Source organism: Carlito syrichta, unplaced genomic scaffold (genome assembly GCF_000164805.1).
Source record: "Carlito syrichta isolate Samal-C Ts95f unplaced genomic scaffold, Tarsius_syrichta-2.0.1 Scaffold135600, whole genome shotgun sequence".
Taxonomy (NCBI): Eukaryota; Metazoa; Chordata; class Mammalia; order Primates; family Tarsiidae; genus Carlito; species Carlito syrichta.
Window position 1 is genome coordinate 26,325 of NW_007079696.1, and position 20,857 is coordinate 47,181.

Consider the following 20,857-nt stretch of genomic DNA (forward strand, 5'->3'; position numbering starts at 1 on the left):
GAGACTAGATCCATCCAATGAGAAATATATTGAAGCAGGTTCAAGTCTGGAGACCCACCCCTCCACCAACCCTGATGGCTCCCCACAACCGCTCCCAGGAAAGTGAACCTTCCACAGCTGAATCATCTTTCTAAGGAGAAAAAAACTAGTAAGGACAGCCGCAATTTTTTTTTAATGAAAATGATATCATTGATATCACTGGGAACCCTGGTAGTCGTTACCATGGGTCTCTGGATATGGTGGAGATTTCCTGATTGTCTCATATAGCTGATCTTTGAGGATGTCTGCTTGCTTCTCACTTACCATTGGATAAGGGACACATGGACATACCAGAGGGCCATCATGGGGCCCATGGAAAATTACTGAAATGAGCTGGGTCAAAATAAAATCACAATGTCATCTTTTCCTTCTGCTCTACTTTAGGGGACCAGAAACTTAGGTTAGGTTAGGCCACTCAAAGAATATTTAGATTTTAAAAGAGTTATAAATTAAGGTTTGACGTGTTTTAAAATATATTTTTAACAGGCTGAAGTTACCAAATTCCCTGTATTCAACATAGTTTCAAAAAAGGGTTGCATTCTGTGATGCTCCATGGCCAAGAAGATAGTGTTGATTATGATGCAGATGGTGATGGCCAGCTCAATAAAGGGGTCGGTCATCACGGTTCTCAGGACCTTCTTAATGCATAGCCACTGGGGGCTACAGTCCCACACGAGATACTTGGATAACAGCTTTTCCCCACAAGGGAGACAAGGCTCCTGTGATTTTTCTTGTTCTGGAGAAGAACAAAAGAGTGGTTGAGGAGTTAGCTCTGAACCAGTCTGGCTGCTCTTTGCCTAAATGAATTCTTTCCTCCCTCTTCCCCAGGGTCTCTTGCATCACATGATCAGTTGAGAAGAGTACTGACTTGTATAGCTAGACAGGTTTTTCCACCAATCACAGTGCAGAAGTCAATGACCACATACAACTACCATGATATATAGTTAAGTACATCAAGACTCTACAATATTATTGAGCATTTAGGAACTAAACAGCATAGTTAGAAAAATAGATGTGGAAATCAACACCGGCTGGCTATGAACCCATGAGAGAGTCCAAGATTCAGGTCTAAGCTATGTCCACTCAAGACAGATCATAGATACAGCTGTAACAGAGGCACAGGGGTGATCGGGGCTTAGGGGAAGGCTAGATAGTCAGGCAGGGGCATCTGAAAGCACTGAAATAATAAAAGAAACTCTATAAGCTTGTTGAGCTTAGGACATAAAGCAACTGCCCCCTTGCTTTCCCTGGCACCATTTCAGGAACAAATGAGGTGATAATATTGGCTCAAAGGTACTAAGGAACCCATTTGATCCTACCTTGGCAGAGACTTAATCCTGTCCCTGAACACCATCTCCTTAGCTGGGGCCATGTTATCTGATGTTAATCTGATGTTAATCCTGTCTACACAGGTCTTCAATTGCCCATGCAGATTTCTGACTTTAACTTTGATAAGAATGAAAACTTGCTACCTCCTGGAGACTTCTAAGTCTTCTTTTCTTTGGCTGACTATTTTTGTCACTCAGATCCACTGTGACTGCCTGGCCTGGTTGTGAGACCCTGTTTATCATTTGGTCTGAAGTCTGATCCCAAGTCTAGCCAGCTCCCATCACTACTCAAGTACCAGCTCAGAGGTGGCCCACAGGGAAGGCTCACTTCTTGCAAGTCACTTTGATTACATGCTCCAAAGAGACATGAATCACTCTTTGCAGGACTACACAGTATGTTGGTTCCAAAATAGTCTCCTTTTCAGAGGGCATCTGGGGGACTGGGGAGAGGGAGAATGGGAGGACATTGTTGAAGCCAGGCTTTTCCTTGGTCTGGAAGGCGGAACTTACCCTGCATGGTGATGGTGAGGATGCTGACAGCACTCAGTGCCCTCTGCCTTTGGAAGGGATCTCTGTGCTCATCAAAGTGATCCATTGACAGATTCTGGGACAGTCGTTTAGTTTGCTCAAGGAGATGTGGCTGTAAGAGAAGGAATAGTGGACCTTCTAAAGGCAGGAACTGCTTCTGCTTAAAACCACAAACTACTTGATTTCAGTGCCACAAGCAGTGAAGGTGTTCAACATTTTTTATAGATTGACTCACCTCATCTTCACAGTATGCCAAATGCTGTTTTTAAATTTCACATTTAGTAGAGAAAAGAGAAATATGGTTTAGCCATCTATATTTCTCATGCATGTGCATTTTTTTTTTTTTTTTGAGTTGGAGTCTCACTCCGTTGCCCAGACTGGAGTGCAGTGGCACACTCCTGGCCAACCCCAGTGTCAAACTGCTAGGCTCAGGCAATCCTTCCACCTCAGCCTTCCAAGTAACTGGATCTACAAGCATGTGCTGCCATGCCTGTTTGATTTTTTTTATTTATTGTAGAGATGAGGTCTTGTCAAGTTGCCCAGGCTGGTCTTGAACCCATGGGCTCAGGCAACCCTCTCACCTCGGCCTCCCAAAGTGCTGGGATTATAGGCTGAGTCATTGCGCCCAGACATGCATGTGCATTTCTAGAATCCTGCTTCGTAGATATTTTATGTTCTCTGTGTTTTATTCATTGTCAACAGAGAGCAAAAAAAATTTCCAAAAATGAGTGAGCAATGGCTCAGGGTATAAAAACAAAGTCCAATTTGAAAACAATGTTTGCAAGGGGCAGAAGCAGGTTATAAATTTAGAAGGTAGACTGGGGACAGATAGCGAAGTGCCTTAAACAACTATCTAAACTGATTTAAAAACAGTTGGTAACAAAGAAAAACCAGTCTAACTGAATAGCACAAATTTGACTTACCAAACTCAAGCATGATCTCAGGCTATTCCCATGAGCTTGTTGACTCTCACTTTATTTACTATTCTAAAGTCACTGGAGATGAAAGGACCCGAATCTCCAGCTATCCAGAAAACTCAGTTATCCATAATGGCTATTTCCCAAAAGGTTCTGACCAACCAGGGCCCCAGAGGGAACTATTCCTTTGGAATAAGCTAATCTGGTAGTCTTTCTATAGCTATTCCCTATTCTCGTAAAAGAGAAAAAACATTTTATATTAAGTGTCTGGAGTCCTGTGAAATGAGGAAAAACTTTAAAAATATCAAAAGAAATATTTGCAGTCTCTTCATTATGCAGTCATCTGACAGCAAAGAAGTCTCTAAACCACGAAGTCTGCCCCTATCACCACAGCAGAGGACTGATTATAGTAGTGGATGGGATCCTTCTGTCTAATTCTGCAAAGCCCCTGGACTCCCTTTCCCTACCCTATGATCAGGCATGCACGCCTACCTCCTACCCACTTCATCTCTCTATTTCTGTCTCAAGAAAGTAGCTCTGTCGTCTTTCCCTGGCCTGTATCCTCAGCATCCTGTCTTCTGACTTTTCTCTTGACAATTAAAATGTCTGAACATCTGTCACCTTAGTGACAACAATAACTTTTTCTTTTTTTTTTTTTTGAGTTGGAGTCTCACTCTGTTGCCCAGACTGTAGTGCAGTGGCCGCTTCCAGCCACTGCAGCCTCGACCTGCTGGGCTCCAGCGATCCTTCCACCTCAGCCTTCCAAGGAGCTGGAACTATAGGTGCATGCTACCACGCCCGGCTAGTTTTTGATATATTGTAGAGATGAGGTCTTGCCAAGTTGCCCAGGCGGGTCTCGAACCCGCGGGCTCAGGCAATCCACTCACTTCAGCCTCCCAAAGCATGAGATTACAGGCTGAGCCACCGAGCCCAGCTCAACAATAACTTTTTCTACAGTCCATTCCCCCACAGCTTCATTTCTGCCCATCACTCTACCTATTCAACATGCCTGCTTGGATGTCCCATAGACACCTCAAAGTTGGCACATCCAAAACTGAACTTGCCATCTTTCCTATCCCCAAAATGTGTTCCTTTCCTGTCTCAGTAAATTACCCTCTATCAAGTCAGCTACCCACAGCAGAAACCAGTTATCCTTCCCACCCAACATTCAACTGCCAAATTTTATCTTCTGCAGACCACCATTAATCTCTCTTCATCCTCACTGTCCAAACCCTGGTTTAACCCATTGCCACATCTTACTTGGGTTACTGCAACAAACTCTTCATTGGTTATCTCCAGTCTTGCCCTACTCCAATCTCCTCTACTCAATGCATCTGAGATTTCAAAAATGTAAATCTGGTCCCATTTCTCTTTTGTGCAAAACTTTTCAGTGCTGCTCACCCCTTGTTCCTCAGTGCAAAGGGCAAACTCTTTAGCTTGGCTTTCAAGGCCTTTTGTGATCACCCACATCTGAATATTATAGCCTGTGCCACCCACCTTCCTGTAGCCTCATAACTAACACACACACACACACACACACACACACACACACGTGTGTGTTCACACACACTTGTAAGTTTTCTAACATTCTCTTGCTTGCCTTTGTTTCTAGGCCTTCTTACATGCTGTTCTCAGTGCTGGTAATGCTCAATTCTTCCTTCTGCCTAGTGAATTCATCCTTTCAACACAGATGCTACTTCTTCTGGGAACCGTTTTCTGAACCACTGCTTTTCCCCCAGTCCCCACCAAGTCTGGACTGGCTATCTGAAGCAGATATTGTTGGTTTTCCCATTCATATGTCCTTGGGCCTTCCTTGAGGGCTTTCTTTGGTGACCCAAATCCCCTCTGCCCTAGTGCACCACAAGTCATAAATGCCGGGCAAGCATTGCCTCCAGACTTCAGCAATCATATATATATATATATATATATTCTAATGCCCTCACTCCAGATGTATTAAACTTCAACTGCCTGGCTTCCATGGTAACTGGCTTGCTAATCATCTTCACTGGCCACCTTCCCTTCCATGTATCATTTTTTCCCTTCCTTCTTGGTGTTTGGAATCACTTCCTAATAATCTGCTTGCACTCTAATGTCCTTGGGTGTGCTTCAGAGGGAACCCACACTAACACATTGCTCCTCCCCTGTTTTCCCACAGCAATCATCATGTCAATCATCACACTGAATAGTAACTGATTCCTTATTTGTGTGTCTTCCTCATTAGTTGTAAACTCTGTGGAATATAAACCATGGATCTCCGGTACCTACTATAGTACCAAGCAGATAGAAAACACTGTAAACACTTTAAATAGATGCTTATAAGTAAGTGGGTAATTGAATAGACACATGGATGTAAGAAAGCATGTGCAAATGGATGAATAGATAAACAAGTAAATGAATAAGTGAATCCTTTCAATGAGATTGGCAACTAGACCTGTCCCCCAGGACAGCACTATGGTATTATTAATCCCCTGGACTAGACTTACCTTTTTTTTTGAATCTTCTTCAGAATCTGATCCTGGAGCCTGGTCTTTCCCAGACTCTCTCAAAAAGAAAGATGTTCTTTTCTTATTTCCAAAGAGCTTTCTCTTTTTTGGGGAAAAAGATGATGCTTCAAGAGAAGTAAGTGAACTTCTGTCAATTCCCATGGCAACCAGAGCCTTAGAAAGCGAACAAAAGCAATTAACAAACAGATTATATCTCCTCATAAAACACTGCAAATGACCCTGGCCTCAGACTGGTGGAACTCTCCTCTTTTTTGGTAGCATTGTGCCATTTAGATTGCTCATCATCTGGTTGGAATATGCTAGCTCTATCATTATGTATCTAAGGGACATGTTCTATTTTTTGCAGAGAGATTGCAGCCATCAAAGGCAGCGATGACTCTTTCATACCTCTGTGTCACTGGCCCTTAGCAAAATGGATAGCATGTGTGAGGCACTCAATAAATGTTTATGCTTGATGATGTAGATATTAAGCCCTTGTGATAGGCATCTTTTTGGCAAATTTCTGTAGAGAATGAAAAGGAATATAAAACATGGTCCCCACCCTGAAAATCTTAGAACTGAGATGGAAGAGTGTAGAGATTCCAGGGAAACTATTAGAATGGCCTGTAAAAATGACAGGGATTCAGGTAGGGAGAGATGATTATGGTTGTTGTTCTAGAACCTACCTCAAGCAAAGGCCCTGAATACAAACATCTCCTGAGTTCCACAAGAAAGCCTCCAAAGAGCCTGAATTTACATACACATAAGCTGTACCCTGTAGCCAGTAATTTTGGGGCATATCCTAGAAGGTCCAGGCTTCAGAAGGTACAAAAACATCAAGACCTAGTGGTCTCTGTTCTCAAGAGCCCAGAGTCTGGACAACTTTGTGAGAGATAGCAGCATAGCCCATCTGCAGGGAGCTTAAATTCTCAGCAAAGCACTAGTAGAGTAAGTGCTGAGACCAGGCCTCAGGCCACATTACCTCTGGGGTCTTCCTTCCCTTTCCCCAAACAGATCTCACCATCTGATGTCATGTTTCTACCTCTTTCTCCTCCTTTAATAGCTGCTGGGCTTCCTGAAACATCTTTTCCTTGGCCTCTGTTTCTGCAGCTACATTCTTGTTCTGTTCCTCATAAGCCATGGTGACGACAGCCAGGGTTAAGTTAATCAGATAGAAAGAGCCCAGGAAGATGACCAGTATGAAGAAGAAGACTGAGTAGAGCCCAGCAGTGAGCAGGGTCTGCAAAGGACAGAGCATGTGCTTAAATCTGAAGCCTTCTTCCACAGACCAGTGGTTATCACCTCAAACAAAGATTACACAGTAGCAAATAATTGTGCTCCCCCCAACACTGGTTGGTTCAGCTGACCACAGCATCCGTCCACAGCCTTCCCAGTCCCCCAGGGAATCCTGATGCCCTGTCTCTCAGTGCAGAGTTGCCATCCACACCTTCACACAGAAGTTTCAGTGACCTCAATATCTATGACATTTTCAAAAGTATTTGCCTTTTTAAAATAAAAAAGACGAGAGAGAGGTAGTGTGAGTGGTGAAACTTCAAGCAGTAGAGACTCTGAAGAGGAGTGATATTTCTAGGAAGAGAAGTGTTTTGCACTCCTTTTTAAAATATTACTTTTACAATTGTCTTGTAGTTTCTAACACAATTTCAAAAGCAGAATTTAACAATATAGTTGTTAAAGATGACAAAAGTGGAAGATAGTTGGTAAGCTGTAAATAAATGGCAGATAGATGCATGACAGATATAGGGGGAGGGAGGAAGGAAAAAGAGAGACTATAAATAGATGACCTGTTGATAAAGTTTCTCCCAGGAATCTTGGGTCATAAGCCGGAACATGGCAAGAAAAGACCAGCCAAAGTTGTCAAAATTCGTGTAACCATAGTCAGGATTAATTGTGGTGTGGTTGCATTTAAATTCGCTGGAACAGGCTCTAGATACCAGAAACAAAGGAACAGAGAAAGAATTACACACCCCACAGCGCAGCTTCCCTTTACCCCAATGATGTGGTTCTTTAGAAGGCTGTGGGCCCCCAAAAGAAAGCCCTAGAGGAAGGAGGTTTTTATAGAGTGGCCATCCCCCTGTCTGACAAGCCTCCCAGCCCACTCCTTAATGTGGATGCCATTGACTCTTCCAATGAATTGATTAATCAATTCATATGAACAAGCTTTTCATTGAAAAATCAAGCGCAGTGGCACAGTGAACAATTAACAATAAAAAAGCACATACAATGAATACATGTTACCCTCTCTCCCCAGTCTCTTGAGCCTACTTCCTAGAGGCAACAGTTAACTTTGTAATTTTCCAGTAGTTTCCTACAAATATAGAAGCACATGTATATGTATACATCTTTTATAATACACAAACCGGAGCATATCTTGAGCACTCTCTTGCACCTGCTTTTTTAATGGATGTATAATATCCACAAAATCCCAGTTTTGAATACATAATATCCATAACAACAATATAGCTTAGAGGTCTTTCCATATCAGCATACAGGGAGCTATCTCATTCCATGTCTATAGTCCAATGATTCATTTAATTGATCAACTGATGATGAACATTTAGATTTCAGTGATGAAAAGTCCTTTACTCTAATAAACATCTGGGCAATTAATATCTTTGAACATAGGTTTCTGCCCATATTATCAAAGCACACATCATTGGGTGTGCCTATAGGATATGCTAAGGATATGTACTTTCTTCATTGTTAATAAATATAGCAATTTAATTAAAGTGATACATACATATGTTTTTAAAATTGCATGCACCAAAAAGTTCAAAATGAAATCAATTGTGTCATTCATTAACTGTCATTTATACACCCCACATTCTATAACTTTTAACTCTGTTACATCCATATCTCCAATTAGTGCTTATATCAATATTTGATTTGTCAATTGTAGTCCTTCTTGGTTAATTTCCCATTGTGGTAGATGAAGGCTGGCTTTCTAACACCCCATACCACTCTTCATTGCTACCTGTATCAGCCTTCACAGAAAAATATTGTGACCTGTGTCAATGGCGTTCCCAGGTTTTCCTGGCTTCTGCATGTTGCCCTTTCCGGGTTTTACTCCCTTATTTTTCTGGAGCACCTCTCAAATAGCTTCTTAATAAGATCGAATCATCTTTGCATATATGAATATGTATTTATTCCACATTTATAATCAATTGATACTTTGGCCAGAAATAGAATTCTGTGTTGAAAATAATTTTTCTTTAGAAATGTGAAGGCACTGCTCAGCTATTAAGAATTCTTGTGCCACTTTGATTTTTGTTCCTTTGTGAGTGACCTTTTATTCCCCTTTAGTTTTAAGGTATGCCCTCCCCCAAAGTTCTGAAATGCCACGATAATGCACTTGGCACAGCCCTTTTTCATTCACCGTGTTGAGCACATTTGGGAGCACTGAGGGACTTGCATCCTTAGTCCCAGGGAAATTCTCCATATAATTTCTTCACTCATTTTCTTCCTTTTGTTTTTTCTATGCTCTATTTCTGGAATTCCTACTTAGTCAAAAATGAGGACTTTTGTATTTATATTTATCCTCATATTTTCTGTTTCTGTCTTTTGTTCCTACTTTCTGGGCTATTTTCTCAACTTTATCTTTTAGTTCTATTATTGATTTTTTTTTGCAATCATATATCATCTCTATTAAATCTTGTTTTCTGGCTGTTATTTTTTATGTATGAAGTCTGCCAAGTAAGTTTGTGAACTTCTCCTAGAAAAAGTTCTACATACCTCATTGGTGAATTGATCACTGTGATCACTTTCAAAGTACACCCCTTGGGAAGCTATACACCAATGTTAATGTCTAGTATACCTGTCAAAACAATTTTGGAACTCTTTTTCTGGAATGGCCAACAGAGTTGTTGTTGTATTACCCTTGATGTACTGAATGTCATCAAAATGTCTTCCTTTTGATATTTCCTTTGTCTTTGGCTAAAGAAAAAAGTCACTGGGGGCCAAATTAGGTGAGTAGGGAGGGTGTTCCAATACAGTTATTTGTTTACTGGCTAAAAACTCCCTCACAGACAGTGCTGTGTGAGCTGGTGCATTGTCATGATGCAAGAGCTCCTTTGGGACCATTTTTTGCATAAATTTTTCTCATATCAAGTTTTTCTGTTAAGATTTTTCTGTTTCTCCATCGATGTTTATTTGGTCTGCTGTGCTTCTTATAGTTAGCTGATGATTTTGATGCACATTTCGACAAATTTTTGCAATGCTTTTGTCAGTTTTACTCGGTACTGACTATCCTAACCTCTTCATCAGTGATGCTTTCTCTCTCCTCAGAAAAATATTGAATCCGTTTATACACTGCCATTTTCTTCATGGCATTATCTTCGTAAACTTGGACTAACATGTCTCTGATTTCACTTTCACTCTTGCCAAGCTTAACAAGAAACTGTTCTTTGCTCTAATTCAGACTCTGACATTCTCATGATGACAGTTCAGATGGTCATTCCAGAAAAAAGAGTTCCAAAATTGCTTTGTCAGGTGAACTAGGCACGGCATCGGTGCATAGCTTCCCTAGGAGAGTACTTCAAAGGTGACTGTAGTGATATTCAGCAATAAGATATATATCACTTTTTCTAGGATAAATTTGCAAACTTAATTGTCAGATCTCATGATAAACTATTTTTGGTTTTCTAGATATGGCATTTCTTTTAATTTCACTGAGGATACTATTTAAAGTTTTTAAAAACCTTTTTGGTTCTTGGAATTCTTGTTTTTTCTGTGGCCACTTTTTCTGTTGCTTTATCATGACCTCCTTTATATCAAAGACTTTCTTTAGATGCCCGGTGAACCTGGGCTGTTCAGTGACATGAATTGGAGGTTCTGACAAGCTCGGGATTTGCTTGGTCAGCAGTAGCACTTCGTGGTTGATGGGTTTTGCTTTAGGGTGACTAAAGAAGAGGGTATACCCTCTCTCCCACTAGGCCTGGTGGAAATTTAGTGACACCCCAGTGCCCTCTATCTTCCAAGGTCCTGTTGAAGATGGACCTACTATATTTGATCTCCTTCATTTCCTGATCATCATTCAAAATATAAGACTGTTTTTGTCCAATTTCCTCCTCTCTGAATATACCTTTCTATCTGGATATACCTTTCCATCGACTTATATGAATAATTAAGCCACTCATTCAGTGTTCTCATCATCATTTACTCACACCGGAACCGAGAAACATCTATAACAATTTTCTCTCCTCTGTAATTCCTACCACTCTCTTACACGTGCCTTTGTACACACAAACACATGCTAACATGCCTCTTTAATCTACAAGACTGGTATTCTCTATCTCCTAAATGTCTTTGGAATTCATCCACACATCTCTCTTCATCACCACTGTACAGCTTCATGATTTCTGCCTGCATTAACACAGTCTCATAAGTGGTTTCTTGATCTCCTCTATTCATCCATTCTCTACACAGCAGTTATAGTGGCTTTGAAAAAAAAATCCAATCTGCTCAGGTCATTTTCCTGCATTAAGATTTTCCACATCTCCTGCTTGCTTTGTGTCCAAGATCAAAATCATCAGCACAGATGGGCTGCCAGGTCCTGCGTGGGTGGCTCCTGTCTCCCTCCCACCTCTTCTCCTGCCCCTCTGTCCAACAAGCTGGGATTCTTGCCACTCCCGACATGCTCTTCTGTCCTGAGGGCTTCACCCCTTGCTGTACCTACTGTCTGAAACTGTTTGCTCTATTTCCTCATCGTCTGGAACCGTTGACTCATACTTCAGAGCTGGGTGTAATCTCTGGTCAATTAGTCCACTGGGAAGGAAGCAGTGAGCAAAGGGTGAAAACTAGCCTGGGCCCTGAACAAACAGACACATGCCTAGGAAGATGATCTCAGACCTGTCTTCTCAGAGTGCCATCTCCTTGGAAACTTCTAGGTTATCATGATCAATATGGAATGCCATGTACTAGGAGCTGGTTTACCATAAAACTGCTGGGCTTTTATATTGTTCCTTGACTGAGAGAGCTATGCCTGGCACATAAATGTAGAGATTGAACACCATAAAGACCAAGTGGAAACCAAGGCAGCTGATTCTACATGTCCAGGTAATAATCTCATCTTGGATTTTGCTTATAGTAATCATACCTGCCTGTGAGGGTGAGGGGTCAAAGAAGCACTGTATACAGCAGCTGTTGGACCCCCTTTAAGATGTGGGTGCAATGTGTCCTATCGAGGATCATTCTAGAGAACTTGGTAAACCTCATATTATATTAACACCTATAGAGTCTTGCAAGTGAAATGAGAGAAGCCTTCCCTAATTCTACAAAGAGGATCACAACTCTCAGCACTTGCATGTCTCCCTGATAATACTTATCATACTTTCTAGTTGCCATGTGTCACATAATGATTGGGATATGTTCCAAGAAATATGTCATGGCAGGGCTCGGTGGCTCAGCCTGTAATCCCACACTTTGGGAGGCTGAGGTGAGTGAATTGCCTGAGCCCGTGGGTTCGAGACCCACCTGGGCAACTTGGCGAGACCTCATCTCTACAATAAAGCAAAAAAAAAATTAGCCGGGCATGGTAGCACGCGCCCATAGTTCCAGCTACTTGGAAGGCTGAGGCGGAAGGATCGCTGGAGCCCAGCAGGTCGAGGTTGCGGTAGCCGGGAGCGTGCCACTGCACTCCAGTCTGGGCGACAGGGTGAGACTCCAACCAAAAAAAAAAAAAAAAAAAGAAATATGTCATTAGATAATTTCATGGTTGTGCAAACATCAGAGTGCACTTCCACAAACCTAGATGGTGCAGCCTACTACATATCTAGGCTGTATGGTATAGCTTGTTACTTCTAGTGTACAAACCTGTACAGTATGTTACTGTAGGCAACTGGAACACAATGGCATTTGTGTATATAAACGTACACAAAGAAAGACACTAAAAGTATGGCATTATAATCTTATAAAACCACCATCATATATGTGGTCTGTCATCGACCTAAACATCCTTATGCAATGCACAAAGGTATTTTCTCTACATCTGTCTTTCCTGGAAGACATCAATTTTAAAAGTGCAGAGCTGCCTTGTTCATAATTGCATTCCTTGGGCCTTACTCAGAAATCAGCACACTGTAGGTTTCTGATATCTCTTTGTTATTGAAGAGTGAATGGAATCTATTTCATCAGAGTGCCTCATACATTATCTTAATTTGAAATACACTCAATAAATCTTCAGTGAATTGAATCTTTCACCACAGAAAGCACTGATATCCTGGAAGAAGGAAGGGTTGTCCAAGAGGGCCAGAGGTCTATCAGCTGTTGGGGTGATATGTATAAATGCATGTGCAACTGGAGGCAGTGGTGGTCAGCAGACACCAAGAGAAGAAACATGCTCAGACAGTCTTGCATCAGGGAAATGCATCTGAACAGGAAACAAGGGCCTCCTAGGGCTCTTAGTCATAACATCTCTTCTCACCTTTGAAAGCCTTAAAATAGTCACTCTAAAAGTTGAAATATTCTAAGTTTTCAGTACTGTCTTATAAGCTACCAATTAACACAACTAGGGGAAAAGCTACTCAAAGCATTTGTAAATAATCTTTAATTTAATAATACAAGTCTAAACCCACTTAGACTCAAAAAATTATTGAAACTGGGTGAGAGCTATCATCATTGCTTCTGACAGTCATTAGATGAAGACTATTTGCTACATCACTCTAACACATCTAGAGGTGCTCTACTCGGGAGGGAAATGGAGAGTATAAATCTCTTACCTGATACCCATCCAGGGGCCACACATTTTGAATTCAGTGGAATTTCCTTTCTTTTCAAAGCAACTGTCTGAGAGGAAAGAGTCATAAATTCAGATTTTAAAAACATTGAAAGGAAAGAGAATAACAAATATGCCAGATTATGCTTGGAAACAGATTGTTCTGAGTCCTCTAAAATGATCAAAGTGGATTTCCAGAGAGGAGTAGGGGCCTAAGCCCTCAGGAAGGAGCAAGGGAGGGAAAGAAGAAAGGAAGGAAAAATGGGAGGAGGAAGAGGTGACATCGTTACGGCGCCTTGCCCCTCAGTACATAATATTGAACTGGAGGCTATCCTTGGGGGAAGCCGGACGCAGACTCAGTCCATGACAGACATGGAGAGTCACATGAGATTTAGGACACATGAAATAGGTGTAAGGTGGACCTCACTGTGGAGAGGTTGGCCACTAAAAGAAGTGGTGTCGTGGTGTCATTAAAGAAAACACATGGGGAAGGGCCTAGGAAGCTTCTGGTTCCCTTTGGCCAAATCCAGGCATTCTGAACGCATCTGCAAAACACTACAAAGAAGTAGACTGAGATCTGAATGGCAAAGGATGGAAGAACATAGAACTGTTGTTGTGGATGTGGTTTTGGGATTTTCCTTCTCCAGAGAAACCTAAAGAATGAGGCAGTCTACTGAAAAACGCATCTGCCTACATGAACACCTGAATGAACAAAGTCCCCTCCATTACAGAGAGACTCTGTAATGCAAGCATGCAAGCAGTATGAGAGCAGATGAGTAAAAAAAGTTAACCACACAAAAACCAAGGAGCGAAAGGCAGGGTACTTACCATGAGCTTCAATATTGCTGATATTTTCACAGTCTTTCCTGATACATTTCTGGTTCAGACTCCCCATGAAGAGTTGCTGACCTATCAGGGCAAAGATGCTGAGGCAAAAGAGGGTCAGGATCATCACGTTGACAAGCTTCTTCACAGAGCGCAGCAGGGCTCCGACAATGACCTTCAGACCTAAGGAGGAGGACAGGTCTGGGGAGAAGCCTGGCCCCCTCAACTAAGGTCTTGGAGGCTGGAATAGGAAACCGGCCTAGCCTAGGATTCTGCTGCCTTGAGTTCTTGCTCCAACTCTGTGCCTTAGAGGCTGTGTGTCACAAAGCAATCAACTGATCTGGGATTTGACTTCTTCACCTCTACCCTATGCTTGTCTCTGAACTGCTGCTACCCTATGCTTGTCTCTGACAATCCACCATCAAGGTATGAGGTGCCATGAGACATAGCTAAATTGGAAGACGAGAGGGTTATAGAAGGAACTCCTTCTAGATCCAAATAATGTGGCTGTGCTGGTGGGAAAAAAGAACCTCAGATTACCAGTTATAGTAGGATGTTTTTCTTTTTATTCATCCATTCAAGAAATATTTACTAAGCACCTACCATGTCGTTAGCACACTGTCAGGCTGCCAAAGTTACACAATAAGAAGGCCATAATCTTGTGGTATGCTAGTGGATGTTTAAAACTGGCTCTTCAAACAGGGGTTGAGGAGGGCTCTGATTTGTTCCATTTACAGGTTTTCTTATTTGCTGATTTCTCTAGCATAGATCCTGATTCCCTCTCATTGTAGATTTCAAGCTACCAACATAATGTCACGGGATGGAAAAAGAACAAATCAGCTCCAGTAATCTATTGAGACACTGTCTTTGCTCTCAAGACAGCTGGAGAGATAAACTCCCAGATGTGAATTCCAATATGTGAGATAGTGACAAAATTTCAACTGATCAGTATAGACCATGAATGTTGAGATTGAAGGTGGGGGAGGTGAGTGCACATGGCAGTATCCAGTGGGAGGTTGTGAGGCCAGTGAGAGGGTCTGGAGGCCAAGCTGGGACACTCACTATATCACCAGTTGAAGGCAAATCAGAGATTACTACAACCTCATCAAGAGGTTTTAAAGCCAGATTTTAATCTATAACAGGAGTCTTCTCCAAAGCAAGAAATTTATATGAGTGAAGGAGATACTAACCTGCAAAATGACTGCCTGCATGTAGGTTTTCTTGATAGATCGATTGTATACATGGTGTGAGCAAACTTAGGATGACTCCTAGGTTTGCCCATATTAAATACAAGGAACTCAACTCACACAGACAACTCCTAAATATAACTGGAAACAGATCCTACTTGCAAGAGAGGAAGAAAGGAAGAAGGAGAGACAAATTCTACATGAAGTGTCCTCTGACTGTCAGTTTCTTTATCACTATACAATTGCTTTTCTTGAGTTTCAAAAAATAGCCCAGTGCCTCTGTTGAAAGGATTCAAATTGCCTAGAGTTTGGGTATTGGGGCAAGATGGTTTCGTTTAAGTCTATATAATTGGCACAAGCAAATAGTTCCCATGACTTTTCATAGTTTGCCAAAGCTACTGATAGAAGAGAATAGAAGGAAAGGGAAGGAGGGGAAAGTTCCCTGGAAAGGGAAGATTTTTAAATGTAATTTTTGTTTGTTTCACTAAAGAAGAAAGAGGAAAAAGGAAAGAGAGGAGAAGAGTATGCCATAATATTTTAATTTTTCATAAGCTGGAGTTCATATTCACAATCCACCCTTGGCATCATCCTGATTCCCAGGCTAGAGTACCTTCCTCTCCTGGCTCCCAGGAGAACATTGTTGGTTTCCCTCCTACTTTGCTGGTGGTTCCTCCTCATCTCCTTTGCTGGTCTCACCTCCTTTTCCTCCCTAATGATGCTGCCAAGCCCTAGGCTCAGGTCTTGGTCCTCTTCTGTTCCCATCCATGCTCATTCCCTTGGTGACTTCACCAGATTCTATGACTTTATATACCATCTCTAGGTCCATAATTCCCTACATGGTATCTCCAGCTCAGACTGCTCTCTGGAAGCTCAGACTCATACATCTAATTGCCTGCAGGATTCTTTCTCTTGGTTGTTTGACAGCCATCTCAAACACAACATGTCCAAAGCCAGCTCATAATCTGACCTCCATGGCCTGCACTTCTCATATCCTACTCTGTCTGTTAGAGACAATTCCATTTTTCCGGTCACTCAAGCCAAAAACCTAGGAGTCATCCTAAGTTTGCTCACACCATGTATACAATCAACCTATCAAGAAATCCTAGCCAGGCTCGGTGGCTCAGCCTGTAATCCCGCGCCTTTGGGAGGCTGAGGTGAGTGGATTGCCTGAGCCCGTGGGTTCGAGACCCGCCTGGGCAGCAAGACCTCGTCTCTACAATAAATCAAAAAATCAGCCGGGTGTGGTAGCGCATGCCTGTAATTCTGGCTATTTGAAAGGCTGAGGTGGAAGGATCACCAGAGCCCAGCAGTTCGAGGCTGCGGTGGCCGGGAGCAGCCACCGTACTCCAGTCTGGGCGACAGAGTGAGACTCCAACTCAAAAAAAAAAAAAAAAAAAAAGAAAGAAGTCCTATAATTTCTGCCTTCAAATTGATACAGAATCTGACCACCAATGCCATAGCACCAGGTCATTGGAGAGCACTACCATCTCTTATTTGGATTATGGTCTCTTGTGTCAGGTTGGGTTTTGAAAAGCAGACATTCTAGGATCAAATGTGTAAGAGATTTGTTGAAGGGAAGGACAGGGAATGCCTATGAAAGATGAAGGATAGGAGGAAAGAGCGGGCAAGGAGAGGCTTCAGACTGTGATGCAGGTCTGACATTGGAGAAAGGAGAGAGGCAAGGAAGCAGGATTGGATAGAACCCCAACTGCAGTTCAACTGGAAGTCTCAGCCAGTTGGCCAGGGAGCCCATGAGCCATAGTTTCCCATTAGAGGAGCCCCATATTCTTCAGGAATGGGCCAGCACTAGCACCCCGGCCATGCAGGGCAAGCTTGATCTTGGCATGAGCATGAATGCAGCAGTGAATCCAGAGGAGTGGCAACTGAAACCATTAGTCTGCTATGCTCTCTGTAGCAGGAGAAGGGAGCGGTGCATTTCCGTAATAACCACCACACCTCCCACCTGGTCCTCCTGCTTCTCCCATCACTCCCCTACATTCTGTTTTCCACACATAGCCTCCGGTTTCTTAAAGCAAAGCCCAAGTCCTCCCTCTGCCTACAAGCCTCCTCTTCACTTCTGTGAGCCCCTTTCCACAGCTGGCCCCTCACTCCCTCCACTCCAGCCCCATCCTCCTGCCCTTCTGCGCTGTTCCTTAGTCTCTATGCTGGCAGTTCCCTGTGCTTAGGACACTCTTTCCCATACATCTGCTGTGTCACTTTCTCACCACCTTCAAATCTTTGTTCTTCTCTCACCTCAATGACACCCACCCCGATGACTCTGTTTCAGACTGCAACCTACTTCTCCTAGTCCCTGTGACTTCCTAAAGCCCTCTGGTGTTTACTTTTTGTTTTCCATTTACATAGCACTTTCTCACATGCTGCAGAATTCACTTATTTATTATAGTTATTGCTTCGTTTCTGTCTCCTTGACCTCCACTCTAGCAGGTAAACTCCATGAAGCCAGGGGTCTTTGTTTTCTTACTGATAGATCACAAGAAGCTAGCACAGTTCCTGGACAAACTAAGTACACAATAATTATTGGTTGCGTTATTAAATAAATGTGTAAAGCAGGGCTTGTTTGTCTCTGCTTTACATAATGACATTTTGAAAAAATTTATTTATATATTTACTTTATTATTTTTTGAGTCGGAGTCCCACTCTGTTGCCCAGGCTGGAGTGCAGTGACGTGCTAATGACCACCACAGCCTCGATCTGCTGGGCTCAGGTGATCCTTACACCTCAGCCTTCCAAGTAGCTGGAACTACTGACGTGCGCCATCATGCCCCACTAATTTTTCTTGATTTAATGTAGAGAGGTCTCACTAAGTTCTCCAGGCTGGTCTCGAACCTGTGGGCTCAGGCAATCCTCTTACCTCAGCCACCCAAAGTGCTGGGATTATAGGCATGAGCCACCATGCCTGGCAGTGTGGGGAGGGGGGTCCCTATAGCAAAGAGTGAGTATTGAAAGTTAGAGTGTGACTTACCTGAAACTACTGAGATTGCTTTCAAAGCTCTGAACACTCGGAAGGTTCTCAAGGACAGCAGATTGATGTTGACTTTTGGAAGATAGGACACAATCCTACAAGACAAAGCACAGAAGAAGTCTGGGCTTGCTTAGCCCTGCAGCTGCAATGCACATTTCCCCAAAGGCTACAAGTAAACACAGCCTGAGGCCTGGTCCACCCAGGTGAAATTTGCGTCCTCACCTTCCCAGGCCCATCTTCACTGCAGGATCTGGCAATGTCACTGTCCAGTGCAATGAAACATGAACAGCACAGGAGGCTGTTCTCAGCTCATCTTCATATGTGGACACAAGTGAGTATTCCTTGAAATAGTTCGTGCAGTTGTGGCTACATCCATGGAGAGTAGACATCCTCTCGATGTTTATTTACTGGCTGCCAAGTTCCAGGCCCCATGCACTTTGCAAAAGTCTCTCAGCAACTACATGGCCAAGTCTACATGTGAACCCAGGCACTCTGGCTCCAGAGCCCATACTCTCAACCACTGTGCTATACCACTTTTCAATAACTAAGAGCATGCAACCATTAAACCTCAAGTGTAAAACTCTGAAATTAATAGCACATATCTCCAAGGGCTTTCGTCAATAGTAATAGGAAAATACATGCAAGGTGCTGAACACAATGCCTGGCACACATTAAGGAATATTAGGTGTATTCTTGTACTGGCAATAGCCTTTGCTTTCTCACTTTTTTTTTTTCTGACTCCATTTCATCTTTCAGATGCCAAATCAGTTTATTCTCCTTCAGGAAGAAATTCCACCCTCACCTCATGCCATACATGGTAATTAACTCGAAATGGGCCATGAACTTAAATATAAAAGCCCAAACTATAAAACTTCTAGAAGTCAACATGGGAAAAACTCTTTGTGACCTTGAAGTAGCCAAAGATTTTTTAGACTGCTTGTTTCCTCCCACATGCTCTAACAGTCCAATACATACAAAGTCCCTATCCTGGGACTTGCCACATCATATTATAACAGTCATTAGTTGGATATCTCTCTCTTTCCCTCTGGGTTGTGAGCTCCAGGAGGTTGAAAATCATGTCCTTTTTTTTTTTTCACTGTCATAACCTCTGTATCTTGCAAAAAGCCTGGTCCATAGAAGGCTGGTACTGGTGAGTAAATGGCTGAAGGAATGAGAGCACAAGTATAGACCTGGAAATGGGTTTGTGCAAGGAGGCCTCTGGCCAACTGGCTGCACTATGCTGTTCAGGACTCGCCAGTACTGCACTCAGAGCTCTAGGCATTATTAGGCCACACTCAACCACTCACATAGAGCCCTGATGGAAGCAAAGGGGCTTCTGTCCCACCCCAAGTCTCTTCAGTTAAAAAAATCTTTAACATCCTTACGCTGTTCCAATGACAATAGAGTCCAGCCAGTTCCATGGATCTCGAAGGAAAGAAAACTCATCCAGGATAAAACCTCTTGCCAATATTTTTATCAAAGCTTCAAAAATATAAATCCCAGTGAAGACATACCTACAAAGCAAATAATTCACAAAAAGGAATATGATAAGTGATGTGAAAAGCAAGGAGTCCTTCTGCTCTACCTGGCCTTGATATTTTATTTCAGTTCAGTGTGACATTTAACACACTGGTCTTCTGCAAACCAGAGTTTAGAAAGGCAAGTTTCTAAAGCAAGTTCTGGTGTTTAGAATTTCCTAGAAGTAGGCCAATAGATAAAGTCATAAAGCTGCTTTTCAAGGCCTAGCTCCATGGCCATATTCTTGAGAATAGTCTCAGTCAATATGAAGTACTAAGACTGGAGGTTGCAGTTTGTCACTACAATTCTAGAGCTGTCACTCTGATGTAGAGAAGATGCTGATGGCAAGGGAACAATGGAGAGCGAAAATGACAAGCAAAAAAAACTGGGTCTTTCCATACCCTGTATTCATGGATTAGAAGATTTTATATTGCTGAGACATCATACTACCCAAAGTGATTTTACAGATTCAGTGTAATCCTTATTTGATCCTCAACGATAATTTATAACAAAATATAAAAATCCAGTCTGAAATTCATAAGGAATTTCAAGGGACCCTGAATACCAAAACAATCATGGGGGTATCATACTTCCTGATACTAAAACTTATTACAAAGCTACAGTAATTAAAACAGTGTGGTTCTAATATAAAAACAAACATATAGACTAGATAAACATATAGACTAAACAAACAATGGCATAGAGAGCCCAGAAATAAACTTTCACATATATGGTCAAATGAGTTTTAACAAGGATGCCAAGACTAATTCAATTGGAAAAGGACAATCTTTTCAACAAATGGTGTTGGCAAAACTGAATAGCCACCTACAAAAAAGTGAATTTAGAATCTTATCTTACACTGTATACAAAAATTAATATGGATTAAAGACCTAAATGTAAAACCTGAAAAAATAAAACTCATAGAAGAAAATAGTTGCAAATCATATATCTAACAAAAGGGTTAACATCCAGACTATATAAAGAACTCCTACAATTCAACATCAAAAAATTAAATAACCTAATTTTAAAATGGTCAAAAGATTTGAATAGCTATTTCTCCAAAGATAATATATATATGGCCAACAAACCTATGACACAATGCTCAAAATCACTATCCATTAGAGAAATACAAATCAAAACCACAGTGAAATGACCTTGCACCCATTAGGACGGCAACTATTTAAAAAAAGGCATCAGATAACAGATGTTGATAAGGGTGTGGAGAAATTGGCATACTTGTACACTGTTGGTGCATTGCAAAATGGTGCAATGCCTGTGAAGAATAATATGGAGATTCCTCAAAAAAGTAAAAATTGACCA

At 42.0% G+C, this 20,857-nt stretch overlaps 1 protein-coding gene across 1 annotated transcript in view; it reads right to left on the minus strand.

The window, feature by feature from the left end:
* Positions 1–20,857, minus strand: part of SCN11A (sodium voltage-gated channel alpha subunit 11) — a gene marked incomplete at its 3' end in the record, with an annotated part of 61,167 nt that overhangs the window by 26,017 nt on the left and 14,293 nt on the right. Inside the window, exons 4-12 of the mRNA XM_008049429.1 lie at positions 19,405–19,533; positions 18,020–18,114; positions 13,853–14,032; positions 13,029–13,095; positions 7,098–7,239; positions 6,338–6,535; positions 5,296–5,469; positions 1,878–2,007; positions 537–775 (exon numbers count right to left, since the gene is read on the minus strand). Of these exons, the coding sequence (XP_008047620.1) occupies positions 537–775; positions 1,878–2,007; positions 5,296–5,469; positions 6,338–6,535; positions 7,098–7,239; positions 13,029–13,095; positions 13,853–14,032; positions 18,020–18,114; positions 19,405–19,533 (1,354 nt within the window). The remainder of the gene's footprint in view (positions 1–536; positions 776–1,877; positions 2,008–5,295; positions 5,470–6,337; positions 6,536–7,097; positions 7,240–13,028; positions 13,096–13,852; positions 14,033–18,019; positions 18,115–19,404; positions 19,534–20,857) is intronic.